The sequence below is a fragment of the Dermacentor silvarum genome, chromosome 9 (assembly GCF_013339745.2).
Source record: "Dermacentor silvarum isolate Dsil-2018 chromosome 9, BIME_Dsil_1.4, whole genome shotgun sequence".
In the NCBI taxonomy this organism is placed as follows: Eukaryota; Metazoa; Arthropoda; class Arachnida; order Ixodida; family Ixodidae; genus Dermacentor; species Dermacentor silvarum.
Genome location: NC_051162.1, coordinates 88409604 through 88424702, shown reverse-complemented (window position 1 = coordinate 88424702; position 15099 = coordinate 88409604). Strand labels below are relative to the sequence as shown.

The 15099-nt window shown below is 46.4% G+C and overlaps 1 protein-coding gene across 2 annotated transcripts in view; it reads right to left on the bottom strand.

Annotated features, from left to right (window-relative positions):
* LOC119465368 (tenascin-R) overlaps positions 1 to 15099 on the bottom strand; it is a 31672-nt gene that overhangs the window by 7701 nt on the left and 8872 nt on the right. The window contains exons 4-6 of one of the 2 annotated variants that reach the window (XM_037726154.2): positions 11918 to 12214; positions 5680 to 6951; positions 1758 to 2795 (exon numbers count right to left, since the gene is read on the bottom strand). In XM_037726154.2, the coding sequence (XP_037582082.1) occupies positions 1758 to 2795; positions 5680 to 6951; positions 11918 to 12214 (2607 nt within the window). The remainder of the gene's footprint in view (positions 1 to 1757; positions 2796 to 5679; positions 6952 to 11917; positions 12215 to 15099) is intronic. The other variant, XM_049656417.1, reaches the window with a different exon arrangement.

Below are 15099 nucleotides of genomic sequence, written 5' to 3'. Positions count from 1 at the left end.
AGGGCTACCGCCTCGTATGCGGGAGGTACTGGGTTCGAATCCTTGTGCCGCCGGAAACCCACCATTGCATTTTTTCCGATGGATAGAGGTGACCCCCGGCCTGGTGCTCGGCTAGTTGTGGAGGTTCGCACCTCGAAAAGGGAGCCTATATATACACTTTTGGCGTGGTCTCTGGGATCCCCTTCAACCACGGACGGCCTTGTAGTCCACCACGGCTTCGGGAGACAGATGTTGCCGGGTGGCCACCGGTAAAGTGGGCACAAGCGTGCTCGCTGCCTGCTGCTCGACCATTACGAAACAGCGCAATGCTTCCCTCGGAAAGGGGTGTTTCTCCCGAACTCCAGGGCCTCCCCACCAAACAGGTGTAAAGCCTTACTAATAGTTGCTTTTGAATGCCACGTGGTAAGCATGCCGTGTGAGTGGCCCAGAACCTTTTTTTCGGGGTTATGTTGTGACCACAGGGTTCGAAAAGATTTCCATCGCGCGGGCTCACTGAACAAGTCTCCCTAAAAGAAAGCATAGTGTAGGGCTGGAGGATGCCTGTGTCCACTTCTAAAACCAGTGGGTAACCGATGGTACCGTGGTTTTGAGCCCACGCCCTCCCTCACCCGAAGCGGCCACTCAAGCACGAGGCTGCGGCCATTTGGCTTCGTCGTTTTTGCAGCCAAACGTAGTCCGCACCCGCCGGGGTGGTTCAGCTAAGGCGTTGCGCTACTGAGGAGCAAAGCGCGCAGCATTGACTCCAGGATATAGGTAGGTAGCGAAGTGGTTCAAAATGAAAGTTGTTTCCACGTACCATTATCAGACTATGTATAAGTAAGCAAAAGTTCTTTTTTAAGTTTATCCATATGTATGCAAAAAGTTTGGGACACTTAGGCGATTGACTGCCAATGCGGTTACAGGAAGTGAGTGTGGTTGGCAGGGACATGAGGCGCGGACCCAACGTAGACATTGCGCATGCTTTATAGCAGTTCGCCAAGAGAACAGCACCGCAGTACAAATATATGTTCTCGCTCATATATCGCGCCTACTATCGCGCACTCAGGCTGACAGTGCTGAAATAGTCCGGATGGAAGGTAGATGTACCGGACAACCACAACCATAAGGTGACGGTAAAGTGACATGGCTATAGTTCCTGCTCGATGCAAGGCTGTAGGCTTTTCTTTAACACAGCTCCTCAGGCATTGCGGCAAATCCTTCGAATTAGTAATAAAGAAAAAGAATATCTCAGTGCATTCTTGTAGCACTTAGAAGAACTTTTGTGGTGCTAGTTGGTGCGTACCTAACAAAATTTTTAAGGCGCAAATAAGAGAGACGGCACAAAAGGAAGGTAAAACATAGGACAGGCGCTTTTTTTTTTTGACCTAGGACCAAAGAAATATCACATGAAATTGGCGTCGCACAAGAGCCAATACAGATGCCCTTCCTCTGCAAAAAGAATTTTTCGTCAAAAGACACAAAAGTGGAGTCTAAGTAGGCCTCTAGTCTCATCAGAGCGAAGTCAGCGCCTGTCCTGTTTTTTGCCTTCCTTTTGTGTCGTGTCTCTTGTTTGTGCCTTAAAAAAATTGCAGCGCTTACTTTATGCGCAGTCAGAAGCACTCGGAATTGCCCGAAAACTGCCCTTTTGTGTATCGTTGCAGCTTTCGAGAGGGGCACCTTTCGAGCAGTTCTGAGTGTCCCCAGTTAGTTTACCGGAAACCACTGGAATTCGTGCTCGGAAAACACCGGAATGTGGAACTCGGTATACTTCAACTTACGTTCTGCTGGCGTTTCGAAGACTTTACTGGCGCTGTCACCCACTATGGCCAATCCGCTGCCTATTACACCCGGAGTCACAGTAATGGTATAATTTCTCCACGGCTTCAGGCCAAGCAGGTCGATAACGGCGTCGCTCGTGGACACGTTCCGTAGGACCACATCATCACGTTCCGTGGAATTAGCAACGGCAGTCTGCCTTTCTTTCGTAGTCGTGTCATATTGTCTACGAGAGTGTTCAATAGAAACCGCCTCTTCATCTTCGTTTTGAGGGTGCATGGTGACAACTACACCGTAGTAGCCGCCGTCGACTCCGTCAAGTTCGTTCACCTTGGGCCACGAGGCGTGGGCCGAGGTTCCAGTTATCTCCACCACGGTTACCTCTTCGACGCCGGGTATCCGAGGCGTACAGCTTCGACCTCTGGCCACACTAACGTCACCCTCGATGACGGCGCTTTGCATCTTGATAACCGGTCTTACCGTCACGAACAAAGCCGCGAACGTTTTCACTCCCGAGAAGGTGACGTACGAGCGTCCGCCGGGCACTGTCTCGTTGCGACAGTTGTTATCGACGAGATCTGAACCGATACATAGCGTGACGTGGTACTCAAGCTGAACGACGGGTGCCTGCGGTGTAATGGACTTCGATTTCCACGCCACAGATATATCGCAGAGAGAAGGAGTGCAGTTGCTGTTTGTTAGAGCTATGTTAGACACGCGTGCGAGGCCTTTGTGGTAGGTTATAGCGGATGCGATCGCCGATGGATGGCGCCACGTAATATTCCTTCTTTCGCAGACGGCGACCACCTGGACTGCGTAAGTGGCGTATGGCTCTAGTCCATCGATGGTAATTTCGTTTTTGTGAGTAAATATCGTAGATTTTCCTATGGTAGGTGGGCTGGCCTCGTAGGATCTGGGCATCCACCAGGTAATTTCGTACCATTTCACGTTGTCATCTTCAGACTTAGTGTTCCAGGAAACTTGGAGTTCTGTTGAGCTCGCTGCTGCCACCGTAAGGCTGAGGAAGTCTCCCACGGGTTCTGAAAAGTGGAATGATGCCTGAATGTAGCCGATAGGCTCGTACTTTCATGACAGTGGACTTGGACAGTGTACTAGATTATACACTTCTTGCAGAACGATTTGACTTTTTCAAGAAGCTGTCCCTTAGGCTATATAAGCTCTATAGACAAAAGTGCAACGGCGTTGCGCTACGAAGCACGAGGTCGTAGGTACAATGTCCGGCCGCGGCGGCCGAATTTCGGTACGGGGTAAAATGAAAAAAAAAAAAAAGAACGCCCGTGTACCGTGCGTTGGGTGCACTTTAGAGAGCCACAGTAAGTCAACATTATTCCGGAGTCCTCCACAACGACGTGCCTCATAATCATATCGTGGTTTTGCCACGTAAAACGCAAGAATTCTTTAGACAAAAATCAAAGGCAAGACTGTAGTTGTAGATTTTAGTTTGTAGTCGTCCATAGTTATGCGAACGGGTTTTGCAAAAGTTATATTCACATTATTGGACAAAAGCTGCGCGTAACGCCATAAATCCACAGGCTATCGTAGACAATGTATAAACTGCACACAAAACGCCTACGGATATCCTATAGAGTTAACAAACGTTTGTGTGGACTTTCAAGGAATATGCACTTTCATGGCGGAATTATAAAGGTGTTCTCGCAAAATTTAATATAGCATTGAAATTGCTGTAACGAGCATATCGTTACGATAAAATGTCTATTTATATTGTTCATAAAGAATTCATCGAAAAAGAAGTAACCAGATGGCATCATAGTCCGCGTGAACTCCTTGCTCATTTTATCCTCACTTGGCAATTAACGCCCACCGCAACATCATCTACTGCCCCCTCACCTTGGCAATATCTGTTAACTGAGTCATAGGTGCCATAACTACTATTCGCGACTCCTAGCAAACGCTCGCCACCCAGCGGCCGCGTCGAGAAACAGCCGATCCAGGTTCAAGCTTGAAGTGAAAGAGGGTCTCCTATCACAGCAGGCGCTGAGTGCCTCGTAGTTTTGGAATCGTCGTTATGCCGAGGCGCGCAAGCCTGAAAATGAAGACGGCTTTCGAAAAAATTTTGCTGGTGCACCGTTGTGCGTGTAATGGCGGTGGAAAGACAGCAATGTACGATTTCATCGTTTCCCGAAACAAGTAGACGACGCGCCTCGGAAAAATGGCATGGATAAGAAACTTACGCATTGGGAAAACGATGACTCATGCTATGCTGGCTTATTCGAAACACTTCACTCATAACGACTTCTTCCTTCCCGGCGAGTAGATCATTGCTTTCTTTTTGTTTATTTTAACTATCTCGCTGGCGTTTAAAATTGCGCAGTGTACTTTGTTTAGGCAAGCGGTTTAATAAATTGTAGTGATGTATGCTTAAGCTTCATTTGATTTTGTTCCTTTATAGTTTTCTCCCCCAGCAAGGTAACAAGAACGACAACTACCAAGGATGGTCTGGACTTGATCATGACACATGTTAGCCGCGAGGTGACATATCGTTTTCATAGCATGCTTCAGTTTAGCGGTGTAAGCAGAAAATACTGTTTTCTCATTCAACGCGTAGAGTTGTCAGTTTATTTGCTCGCAAAAAATTCACTGACGATTACGATACTCACTAATGCGACGATTGAGCGCACCTCTATACTTCTTTTCATTTCGCGATATACTGGCTGGCGCGGACAATCTCTTGTGCAGCACGTTGCAGACGGAGCGAAGTGTGGCGCGACTGCCTTGCTAATCGGGAGATCGCGAGAGGCAGCGCATGGGTGACGCACCGCGTGAATGACGCACGATTCACAGAATCCGCCGCATACAGGCCTTCAGGTAGCATATGTTGCTTTATTGACCAGTTGCCTTCACCCAAACATATCACGTACTCGTGACGCCTGCGGCAGAAAGGATGTGCCACATCCGCCGCCTAGGCTTGTGAGTGGTGGCGCTGGCTAACACTCCCAGAGTTGGGTCTAGTTGTAAAAACATAAATACCCCAGAAAGTTGATAGGAAAACGGCGCCGCGGTAGCTCAATGGTAAGAGCATCGCACGCGTAATGCGAAGACTTGGGATTGTTCCCCACCTGCGGCCAGTTGCTTTTCATGGATCCATTTTAATTTTCCATTAATTTATCATTTCTTTAATTCAAGTAGTAAGTACAAGTAATTTCCCCTATGTTGTCCTTGGTGTCATGTTTGTTGGCTTCTTATGATATAATTGTTAATAGAGAGATACAAGGTCACTTTTAGCAAAGAAGATTATTAAACCTTTCAGAGCTGACTGCTGTTAAATGATACGTTATCCCTTGGCCCAAGAAACATTTCTAAGCTAAAAGGACGATTATGAAGGCTCATGATTGTCTTAGAATCACATTTCTGGTGTTCAAACGTAGGACAGCTTATCAGTACAAGTTCTACGTTCCGCCATGAACGGCCGCACGTGCAAAAAAAATTTAGCGGAACGACGTATCCTGTGCTCTTGCGCGCATGATCCAAACGCGCGTAAGAAGATTGGTATTCTAGGATGGTTCGATCGCGTATGAATGTTTTATGAGCGAAGTCTTACGCGGGTTAGGTTGCCGCTTTTCTAAATAAGTAAATGACTTATTCTTAATGTTAACTTTTTAAATTGTTATTCTTATTGTTAACGCATCGAACTAGGAGAGGAGCCGTAAGTTAGGGCTCTGGGTTGACTTTAGCTACCTGAAGTTCTACCTTAAGCACAAAATTCTGAGCACAATAATTTTTTTTTGTGTATTCTGCAACCATAGGCACACGACCGCCGAGACCGGGCACCAAAATGGGTATCTCGACCATATACTCATCACCATAGCACAGTAACAACTGAGTAATTGAGCAGTTGGGGTCATGTAAAAAACGCCGGTATGCGTGGCTGAAAAACAAACTCACCTCGTGGTAAAGTCTCGAACTCCAGAGTTGCGTTTCCGCCGCACTTCTGTCGCTGACCCCAACTTAAGCATGCGGTGACGGCAACCGTGTAATTCTCTCGCGGTTCGAGACCATCGAAGGTCTTCTCCGTCCCGTCGACGATCGCCCGCACGACGGACCTCGGCGTCGGCCGGAACAGCGTCACGTGGTACAGCACGAAGTAATCCCCAAGTTCCGCTGACTTCCGCCAGCTGACCATCACGCGGCCGCCGCTCAACTCAGCGCGTAGCGAATCGCTCAGCGACGGTATGTTAGGTACCGGAGCTGCAAGAGAGAGAGCCGCCGGTTGTGTTTCGTTTCTTGTACCGTCAACTTCGTCGGCGAGAGCCCGGACTTCCACTGTGTACTCGCAGAGGTACTTCAGTCCAGCCAAGACTGCCTTGCCAGCTATGGCCGGAACAGCTACGCTGCGACACTCTTTCTGGTTCGTGCCGGACTTTTCGTGGCACGCGGGGCACACATTTACGAAATAACGAATTGCGGACGATCCTTCTTTGGCGAGATTCCTAACGTCCCACGATACCGACACCAAGGCGCCGGCGTTCGAGGACCTCTGGATCTCGGCTCGGACGCCTTCTGGTGTCCGGTGCAGGTCGCTCGCTGGGGCCGATGGGGTCCTGAAGTACACGACAGCGGGTTCTCCTTCGTCGCTTACTTCCCCTCGATCTCTGCGAACAAGTGCCCTCACTTCAACCCGATACTGGCAGAGGTCTGCGAGTCTAGCGAAGACGGCCTTGGCGGCGCACGCCTTTACTGACACGCTGCGGCATTTCGCTGGCTGTGCCTCCTTTCCGACGTGGCACAATGGACACAGCTTCACCGTGTAGCTCTGAACCGGCGAGTCCTGCCCGCAGTGGAGCGAAGGGTTCCACGTTATGGACGCGAGAGAACCTGTCACGGACCTTCGGGATTCGACGCGAACGTCATCAGGTTTCTCGAGGAGTTGAGGCCGTGCGCTTTCCCTCTGTTGAGATGTGTTGGCTTCCTGATCAGTGGACAGGCTGACGTGGTAGGTGGCGCCGGGTTCAAGATCGTTGATGACGAAGCTCGTCGAAGTAGCCGGCAGGGTCTGGTTGCGCTTCGGAGATCCATCGGCACCGGTTTGGTTCACCTTCCACCAACTTACAATGTAGTTGTCAAACTGTCTGGAGTTCGCGTCCGGTTCGGGCCAGGTTACCAGGAGCGTGGAACCTTTTATTCTCTCTATCAGAAAGGGAATCTTTGTGGGTCCATCTGTGAGAGGGATAAAAATAAAGCAGGAAACAGTATTTAAAAACGTGGAAGAGTAGTGATTAACATCAGCCAAGATCCAATAGCCGAACCATCAACATTTACGGAAATTGCAAATATATGTTTAAATACAGGAAAAACGTTTTTTTTCGCACTTTCAATTAGATGACTCAGCTGTTTCGTGTGTTTATATACTGTACCAGGTGATCATTTTTAAGTTTTACAGAATTTTTAAAGATTGCCTGTGGCAGATAGCACCATCATAGTCCTTGAGCTAGATTATTCAAAGGGGCGGAAATTACTTGCACGAGAAATTGAAATACATATTCAACTAATTACCAAAAATGATCACCAAATAACGGCACATATTGCAATTTCCGAATTGTAGCCGGTGAGTTTGCAAGGCGTATCCACTTAGAATGAATTTTCAGGATGACACCAGTTTCAAGTTATTCATTGCCAAAGTGTGCAATGAATTACATGGGCGTTCCAGTTACTCTTGAGCTTCAATGCATAAAATAGCGTTTTCTTAAAAAAGTAAGTGCGACAACAACGCATTTCTGCCGCTAGTTTGATGGCGCATATCTAGGAGCCTGCGCCTTCCTCAAAATTCGTTCCAAATGGGTGTGGTTTGCAAGCTCACCGGCTACAAATCGTAAATTGCAATGTGCCGTAAAGTAAATAATTAAAAAGCTTGTTAGTGAATTTTTGTCCATTAGTTGATTATGATCTTCGATTTGTCGTGCAAGTAATGTCCACCCCTTGGAATAATCCAGCTCAAGGACAAGAATTACACCTCTTTGAATAATCCACCTGAAGGGCTATCTAGCCACAGGCAATTTTCAAAAATTTCGTAAAACTTAAGAATTATCACCCCGTACATTTGAGTACATTGAAGTTGTAAGACATATATCACATGTACGCCGCTGCACACGCTTACTCTGAGTCAAAAAGTAAAAAGCGGTAACATCTGATCGCATTGGCTCGCGCTTAAATCTCATTTCTCCCTAGCTAAACCTCATTGCGTAGTAGCGTTTCTGTGCGAATCCGAAGTCCTTAAAATGGGGTTCAGTGCTGCGTATAGAGGTCGCTTAACGCATGCGTAAAAGCGTAGATTTGAACTCTTATAAATACATCGCACACGCTCTAGTTTACAATTTCTTTATCCAAAATTCACTAAGTTCATGGAACAATAACTATAGCTTACGTGTACTGAATAATTAAATGGCAGGTTTAAAGGCAGTCAGTATCTCGCAGACTAATGGCCGTTTCGAAATATTATAGTCCCCAAAATACGTTGATTTTCAACATGTGAAAGCTATCCATGCCTGCAGAAAAGGCCGAACTCTACGGAATGTACTGAACACGCGTAGGAGCTGACAAACTAGAAAATTGTGCATGGAACATGCAATGTTCGCAGAATTAGGTCCCTTGATCTGGGCAGATTGTATCGTACGATAGAAATACAGTAGCTGACAAACGGTGTCTGTATTTGTCTTGTACTACGTATTTCGCAAACGTCTCCTCGCAAACGAATATGCAGCTCTAGAAAAGGAAGATAACGACAACGTAGAGGTAATGAATGAAACCGTAACTAGGTTAATCACAGAAGCAGCAATTGAAGTGGGAGGTAAGGCACCAAGGCAACCAGTAGGTAAGCTCTCCCAAGAAACAAAGGACCTAATAAAGAAACGACAATACATGAAAATGTCCAACTCAAGAGATGAGATGGAATTCGCTGAACTGTCAAAACTGATCAACACGAAGAAAGTAAGGGATATTCGAAATTATAACGTGGGAAAGATCGAGGAAGCCGTAAAATAGGGACGCAGCATTAAATCAGTAAGAAGGAAGCTTGGCATAGGACAAGGCAAGATGTATACACTGAAAGATAAGCATGGAAACATCATCAGCAATTTCGATGACGTAGTAAAAACAGCGGAAGAATTCTATACTGAACTGTACAGTTCCCAGAGCAGCCAAGCTACTTTAATTCGAAGTAGTGAAGAACAGGATACAGAGGCTCCTTCTATAACTAGCGATGAAATTAGAAGGGCCTTGAAAGACATGACCAGGGGAAAAGCTGCTGGAGAAGATGGAGTAACAGTAGATTTAATCAAAGATGGAGGAGATATCATGCTTCAAAAGCTTGCGGCCCTTTATACACAATGCCTCACAACTTCAAGTGTACCAGAGAGCTGGAAGAACGCCAACATTATACTAATCCATAAGAAGGGAGACGTTAAAGAATTGAAGAATTATAGACCCATTAGCTTGCTTTCAGTATTGTATAAAATATTCACCAAGATAATTTCCAATAAAATCAGGGCAACATTTGACTTCAGCCAACCACGAGAACAGGCTGGCTTCAGGAAGGGATATTCTACGATGGATCATATCCATGTCATCAATCAAGTAATCGAGAAATCTGCGGAGTACAATCAACCTCTCTATATGGCTTTCATAGATTACGAAAAGGCATTTGATTCAGTAGAGATACCAGCAGTCATAGAGGCATTGCGTAATCAAGGAGTACAGGAGGCATACGTGAATATCTTAGCAAACATATACAAGGATTCCACAGCTACCTTGATCCTCCACAAGAAAAGTAGAAAGTTACCTATCAAGAAAGGGGTCAGGCAAGGAGACACAATTTCTCCAATGCTATTCAATGCATGCTTAGAAAAAGTATTCAAGCTCTTAGACTGGGAAAGCTTAGGAGTGAGGATAAACGGCGAATATCTCAGCAACCTTTGGTTTGCAGATGACATTTTCCTATTCAGCAACAATGGAGACGAATTACAGCAAATTGTTGAAGACCTAAATCGAGAAAGTGTAAGAATTGGGTTGAAGATGAATAAGCAGAAGACAAAGATAATGTTCAATAGCCTGGCAAGGGAACAAGAATTCAGGATCGCCAATCAGCCTCTAGAGTCTGTAAAGGAGTACGTTTATCTAGGTCAATTACTGACAGGGGACCCTGATCACGAGAAAGAAATTTACAGAAGAATAAAATTGGGTTGGAGAAGAGAGCGGTGTGGGATCAGAGAACAAACAGGGATAGCCGATATTCTAGTTGACATTAAGCGCAAGAAATGGAGCTGGGCAGGCCATGTAATGCATAGGATGGATAACCGGTGGACCATTAGGGTTACAGAATGGATACCAAGAGAAGGGAAGCGCAGTCGAGGTCGGCAGAAAACCAGATGGGTTGACGAAGTTAGGAAATTTGCAGGCGCAAGTTGGAATACGCTAGCGCAAGACAGGGGTAATTGGAGATCGCAGGGAGAGGCCTTCGTCCTGCAGTGGACATAAAATATACGCTGATGATGATGATGATGATGATGATGATGACGTATTTCGTTGTAACGGTGACACAAGGAAGTTTGGTTAATTACCTGATGACTAATTATTTAATGTTACACATTGCAACTTTCTCATTGAAGCCAGTGAGGTCTCAGAGAACAACCACTAATAAGTAATTTTTAAGCTAGCACCAGCTTCGAGATAGGCGTCGTCAAAGTAGCAGTAAAATGTACTATTTGTTCCAAGTACATTTTTTAAAAATGCTTTCTGACCTTTTCTAGGATAAGTTTAACTGGTATAACAATGCATTTTGTCGCACAATTTTGCAAAGTATGCCTCGAAACAGCTGTCACTCTCAGCACTCCTCCTGAGTGAATATACCGTGGGAACTCGCCGGTTGCAATTTGAAAATTGCAATATATGTGCACTAATGAGAACAAACCAGAAGCGCACGAGGCGCTTCTGGTTTGTTACCCTTACTTTACCAAGTGAAATGGTGAGATTTCGTTCATGCGTCAATTATGTCTGGTACCCGTTAGGCAAGTGTGGCATCACGGATTTCAATGCAGATTTTTCGTGTTTGGGCCGTTGCGGCTGAGTAAACGTTCTCTGAACTTTCCAAATCCAGTCGTTGGCGTAGGTCTCGGCACACTCCTAATACACTAACACGTCCTTTGTCCACATTCGGTTCACAAACGTGAGATAGAGCTTTGTTAGTCAGGAAGGGTGTGAATGGACGTGAGTATAAACGGGAACGAGTGCCGGTTAAGAATGAAAGTCAGTGACGGTGATTTCGAGTGAATACGAGTGTGAAAGGGGAGCGACATGTCGGTGACATGGTGGAAGTGATTATATGGGTGAGTGACAGCCGGTAAGTGTGTGACAGTGACATGTCGGTGGCTATGAACGGCTAGTCGGTATTGGTGTGTATGAGTGGGCATGAGCATACGAACGTGTCTTAACAGCGTGCTCATTTGGGCTGGTTGTTATATCTTGACCGAGTACCGACGCGCGTGAGTGTCAGTCATGCGAAAATATTGGTGAGTGTGTATGAGTGAATGTCCGCTTGTCTTTTCAACCTTCTCTAACTTTTTTTTGGAATACTATGAAGTCCGCGTTTACCGTTCAGAAATAAGCAGGCCGAGCTGACGCCGTCAAAATCCATGCCGTCACGGTGACTTGGTGCGGTAACTTCAAGGTGGCGTCGCCGCCCGCCTGACTTCTTTGTGTTTTTTTTCTGGCATACGTACGAAGCCTTCTGTTACAGTAAGTGTAGCGTGTAGGTTTCTTCTTTTTTTTGGGGTGGTGGTGGTGGGGGGGGGGGGGGTTATTGTACTGCGAAATACTAGTACAGCTCGAGGGAGAAACAGTGGTAGAACGAGGAATGTTGCTGGAGCCATCGTTTTGACACATAGGACATGTGCGTCGTTTGTCTTCGCCTTGACGATCACAATTGTCCGTGGTTGGTTGCAGCGACGTTCCTATACCAGTGTGTAATCAATTCAAGTCTCCGTAATTCTGTGAATGTCTCTGTTTGGATTAGCAAAGCCCCAATTTTTTCTGAAGAATCCCTTTAGAGCCCGCAGAGTATAAGTTTTTAGCTTCGCAGTACTTCCGCCGGGATACTTTTTTTTTCAATTTTACGGAAACCGAAGAGACTCACCTGTTTGCACGTTATAGACAACGAGCGAGGCTTCGACGCTGCGTTTCTTCTCGCCGCTCGAACGTATTACGCTGAACCCACTCAGGTGCAGTGTGTACTGGAGGTGGGTTTCGACTCCGGTGAGATTCAGAGAGCCCTCGTGCGAGCCGTTCAGAATCTGTTCACTGACGTTGCAGTAAGACGGACTGCACCAGCGAGTATGGTAGCCGTCCAGCCACCTCTGCATCTCAGTCGGCACCCGCCACCTGATGTCCAGCGACGAAGAGTGGCGCCTGGCGGTGACGCTTTCGTACGGCTCTGCGAAGCGACGCTTGTTACATGTTGGGAGAGGGATTCGAGGGGGCACAACATAAACGAGCGTTGGAATGCGAAATGAAAGGTTAACGTTAATAGGTATAAATATCCTTAGCAGTAGTAGTGTTACTCTATTAGCAGTACAAAATGAAGATGGATGCCGGCAGATGGAGTAGCACATTCTGGTACAGAAGTTACATAAACAGGAATAAAGTGTCACAGAAAGGCTGGCCTGCGTTTCAATAGGTGGACCTATATTTGTAGTAGTACTTTTGCTTCCATCAAAGGATGTAGGAGGAGGAAAGGCCGCGACAATTGTAACTATCTCGCGTTTTCTTGGACACCTAAGTAAAAGACGGTTGTTAAAGTTATTGAGTAAATGTGGTTATTGCCTTTGTGACGCGTGGTGGAAGCTACAGTCAAGCTGCTTCATTGCGACGTATTGTCCCATCGTTCTCCTGGCGTCGAACGTGAAAATAAACACGAATGAAAATTAAAGAAACGGTAACAGGTATGAAGGTTGTCGCAAGACAATGCATGCCAGTTATTAGTGATGCTAAGAGATATGAAGACGGTACTATGGGCTAGAGGGAACACGCATGGTAGATTATATGTAATTTGAGATTAAGAGGAAAAATGTGGTGTTTATATATATATATATATATATATATATATAGTCATGAGGGAGGTAGTGGCCGAATACTGCACCAGGGAGGCCAATTCCTGTTCTGGTGAGGGAGTGACTTTGATGAAGCTTAGTGGGCCTTCCTAGTTCGGTTGCACCTGAACTATACTCGCGGACAACTTTCTGTGGCAATGAAGGGAAAGCTACGGGCGCGTGGATGCTGCACATGTGTTATCGCGCCAAGTAGTCCGGCAGCGTTTGACAGTGCTTTTGGTTGCTCGGAACGGATGCTGAATCGACGCAGCTTTCACGTGCGACGGTTTCGCGTTTGCCGAGACGCGGAAGGGAAAAGCCACAAAATAAGTAAACTTTTACGCTCAGTAGTTTGTTCTGTCTTATTTAACTGTTGCTAATAAGCTGTTTACGTTTTCTCTTCCCCAGCCTAAACCAACGTGGTGTAAAACGAGGGACTCTTTTCAGAAGCGCTCTCGCTTGTGCGCGCTTTGCCTCCGTAGCTTTCCCTTCATTGCCACAGAAAGTTGTCCGCGAGTATTCGCAACTCAAATGAACTGCAGGGGGCGCTGCGAAAATTGGCCGCGTCTGGCTACACTGCGCAACATGGCGGCTATAGGGAGGTCCCCGCGTCGCCGCAACCGCTGTGTTTGATGTGCAGTACACTGTAGTTTGATGATTTTCGTGCAGTGTGATGCCGGTTTGCGCCGTTTTGTGGAAGGAAAGCGAGTAGCTTACGCCGACCAAATCATTTTAGCCGGTCTGAGAGAGGCACAGTTGGTAATGAGGCTGAAGTGGTCGCACGGTGTGTGCAAACATCTGGCGTGACAGCGGACCCGCACGAGATTCTGATTAAAATCGCCTATGTATTCTTTAACCCATTGGTCGTGGAACCAAAGTACTCGTGCACTGTTGGATGGTCAGAAAAGTACAACCACGTTTCTGCTGCTTTGATTCACTGTTAAGGCGCGGATAGATAGTCCGGTGTTTCAAGAGTGCGACAGAGTCCGGCGAAGTTGGATACGTAACGCTGGCCTCGCCAGGATTGTCGAAATCTTACAACCTGCTCAGTTTGGCACGTTTAACATGGCCCGCAGAAGCGCACCAACTTGCTCGATCAGCTGTTGCCACTGTACAGGCGGATAAATGCGCAGCCGGCACGCACTTTCTCATTGTTGTTGCTTAACATTTTCGTTCGGCGAAGGCGCAAACTCTGCACGCTCTTTTCACTCCAGAGAGCACGCGAACCTAAAATCAAGCTTTGCACTTTATCGCAAGCATGCACTGTGAATCTGTGGTGAACCTTTCCCGCTACTTTTGCGTTCCTGTTATCTATATTACATTCAAGATTTGCACAACGTGACTGGTGCTTCGCTTAGCTGTAGTTATTGTAGTAGTCGGCGCATTGTTTCCCTCGTAGAGAACAAAACGATAAATAAGAAACCGAAAGATCTATTACTACAATAAAAATATTTGCACACCATGTAAGTACATGTATGGCTTGTGCTGCGTGGCCTGACCATGCAATGATTACTACCCGCTGTCTACGAACATGTCGCTTATGGCTGCTGTGTAAACTAATGAAATAAAACAAATGTTTCTGTGCAAATGAATGTCAACTAAGCTATTGCATTATGAATCTAATTAATTTTCCATGTTATTCTATATTTTACGTATCCTAGCTGCACTTTAAGTGGCCAAAACTGTGTTCGCCTCTGAACTGCCAATTTCCTTCAGACACTGACCGACGTTACCCGGGAGTACCTGAAACTCCGATGTACTGATTTTCGCTGATGTACCATACTCCGTAGTTCCACGTTGTGCGCCGCATGTATCCGATATAACAGCTTTAATGAAGGAAAGCTTGAGTACCGCGGCGACGTTTGCATCATAAACTGCATTGCCATGCCGGCTATCACATGAAACTGCATGTTGCAGCACGCATACGCCGAACGTTATCACGATGGCAGTAACAACCTCAACGCAAACTTCCTGAAGTTCACTGTAGCGCTTTACTGCAAACATAGTACAAGCAACAGGATCGCGTTCTCTTCACACAAACAGCAAACCGACCCTCGCCGGAAAAAAAAAGAAAGATAACTTTCTCGAGCAAGATTTGGGAACACAGCTATTGCCATTGTCGCAGCTTTGCTGTGATAAGATTCGCAATCCATGTGGCTCTTGGGCGCCGCAAAACTGCAAAACGCAGTATAATTCCAAGTTTCGTAGATGGTAGCGCGCACCCGATCGC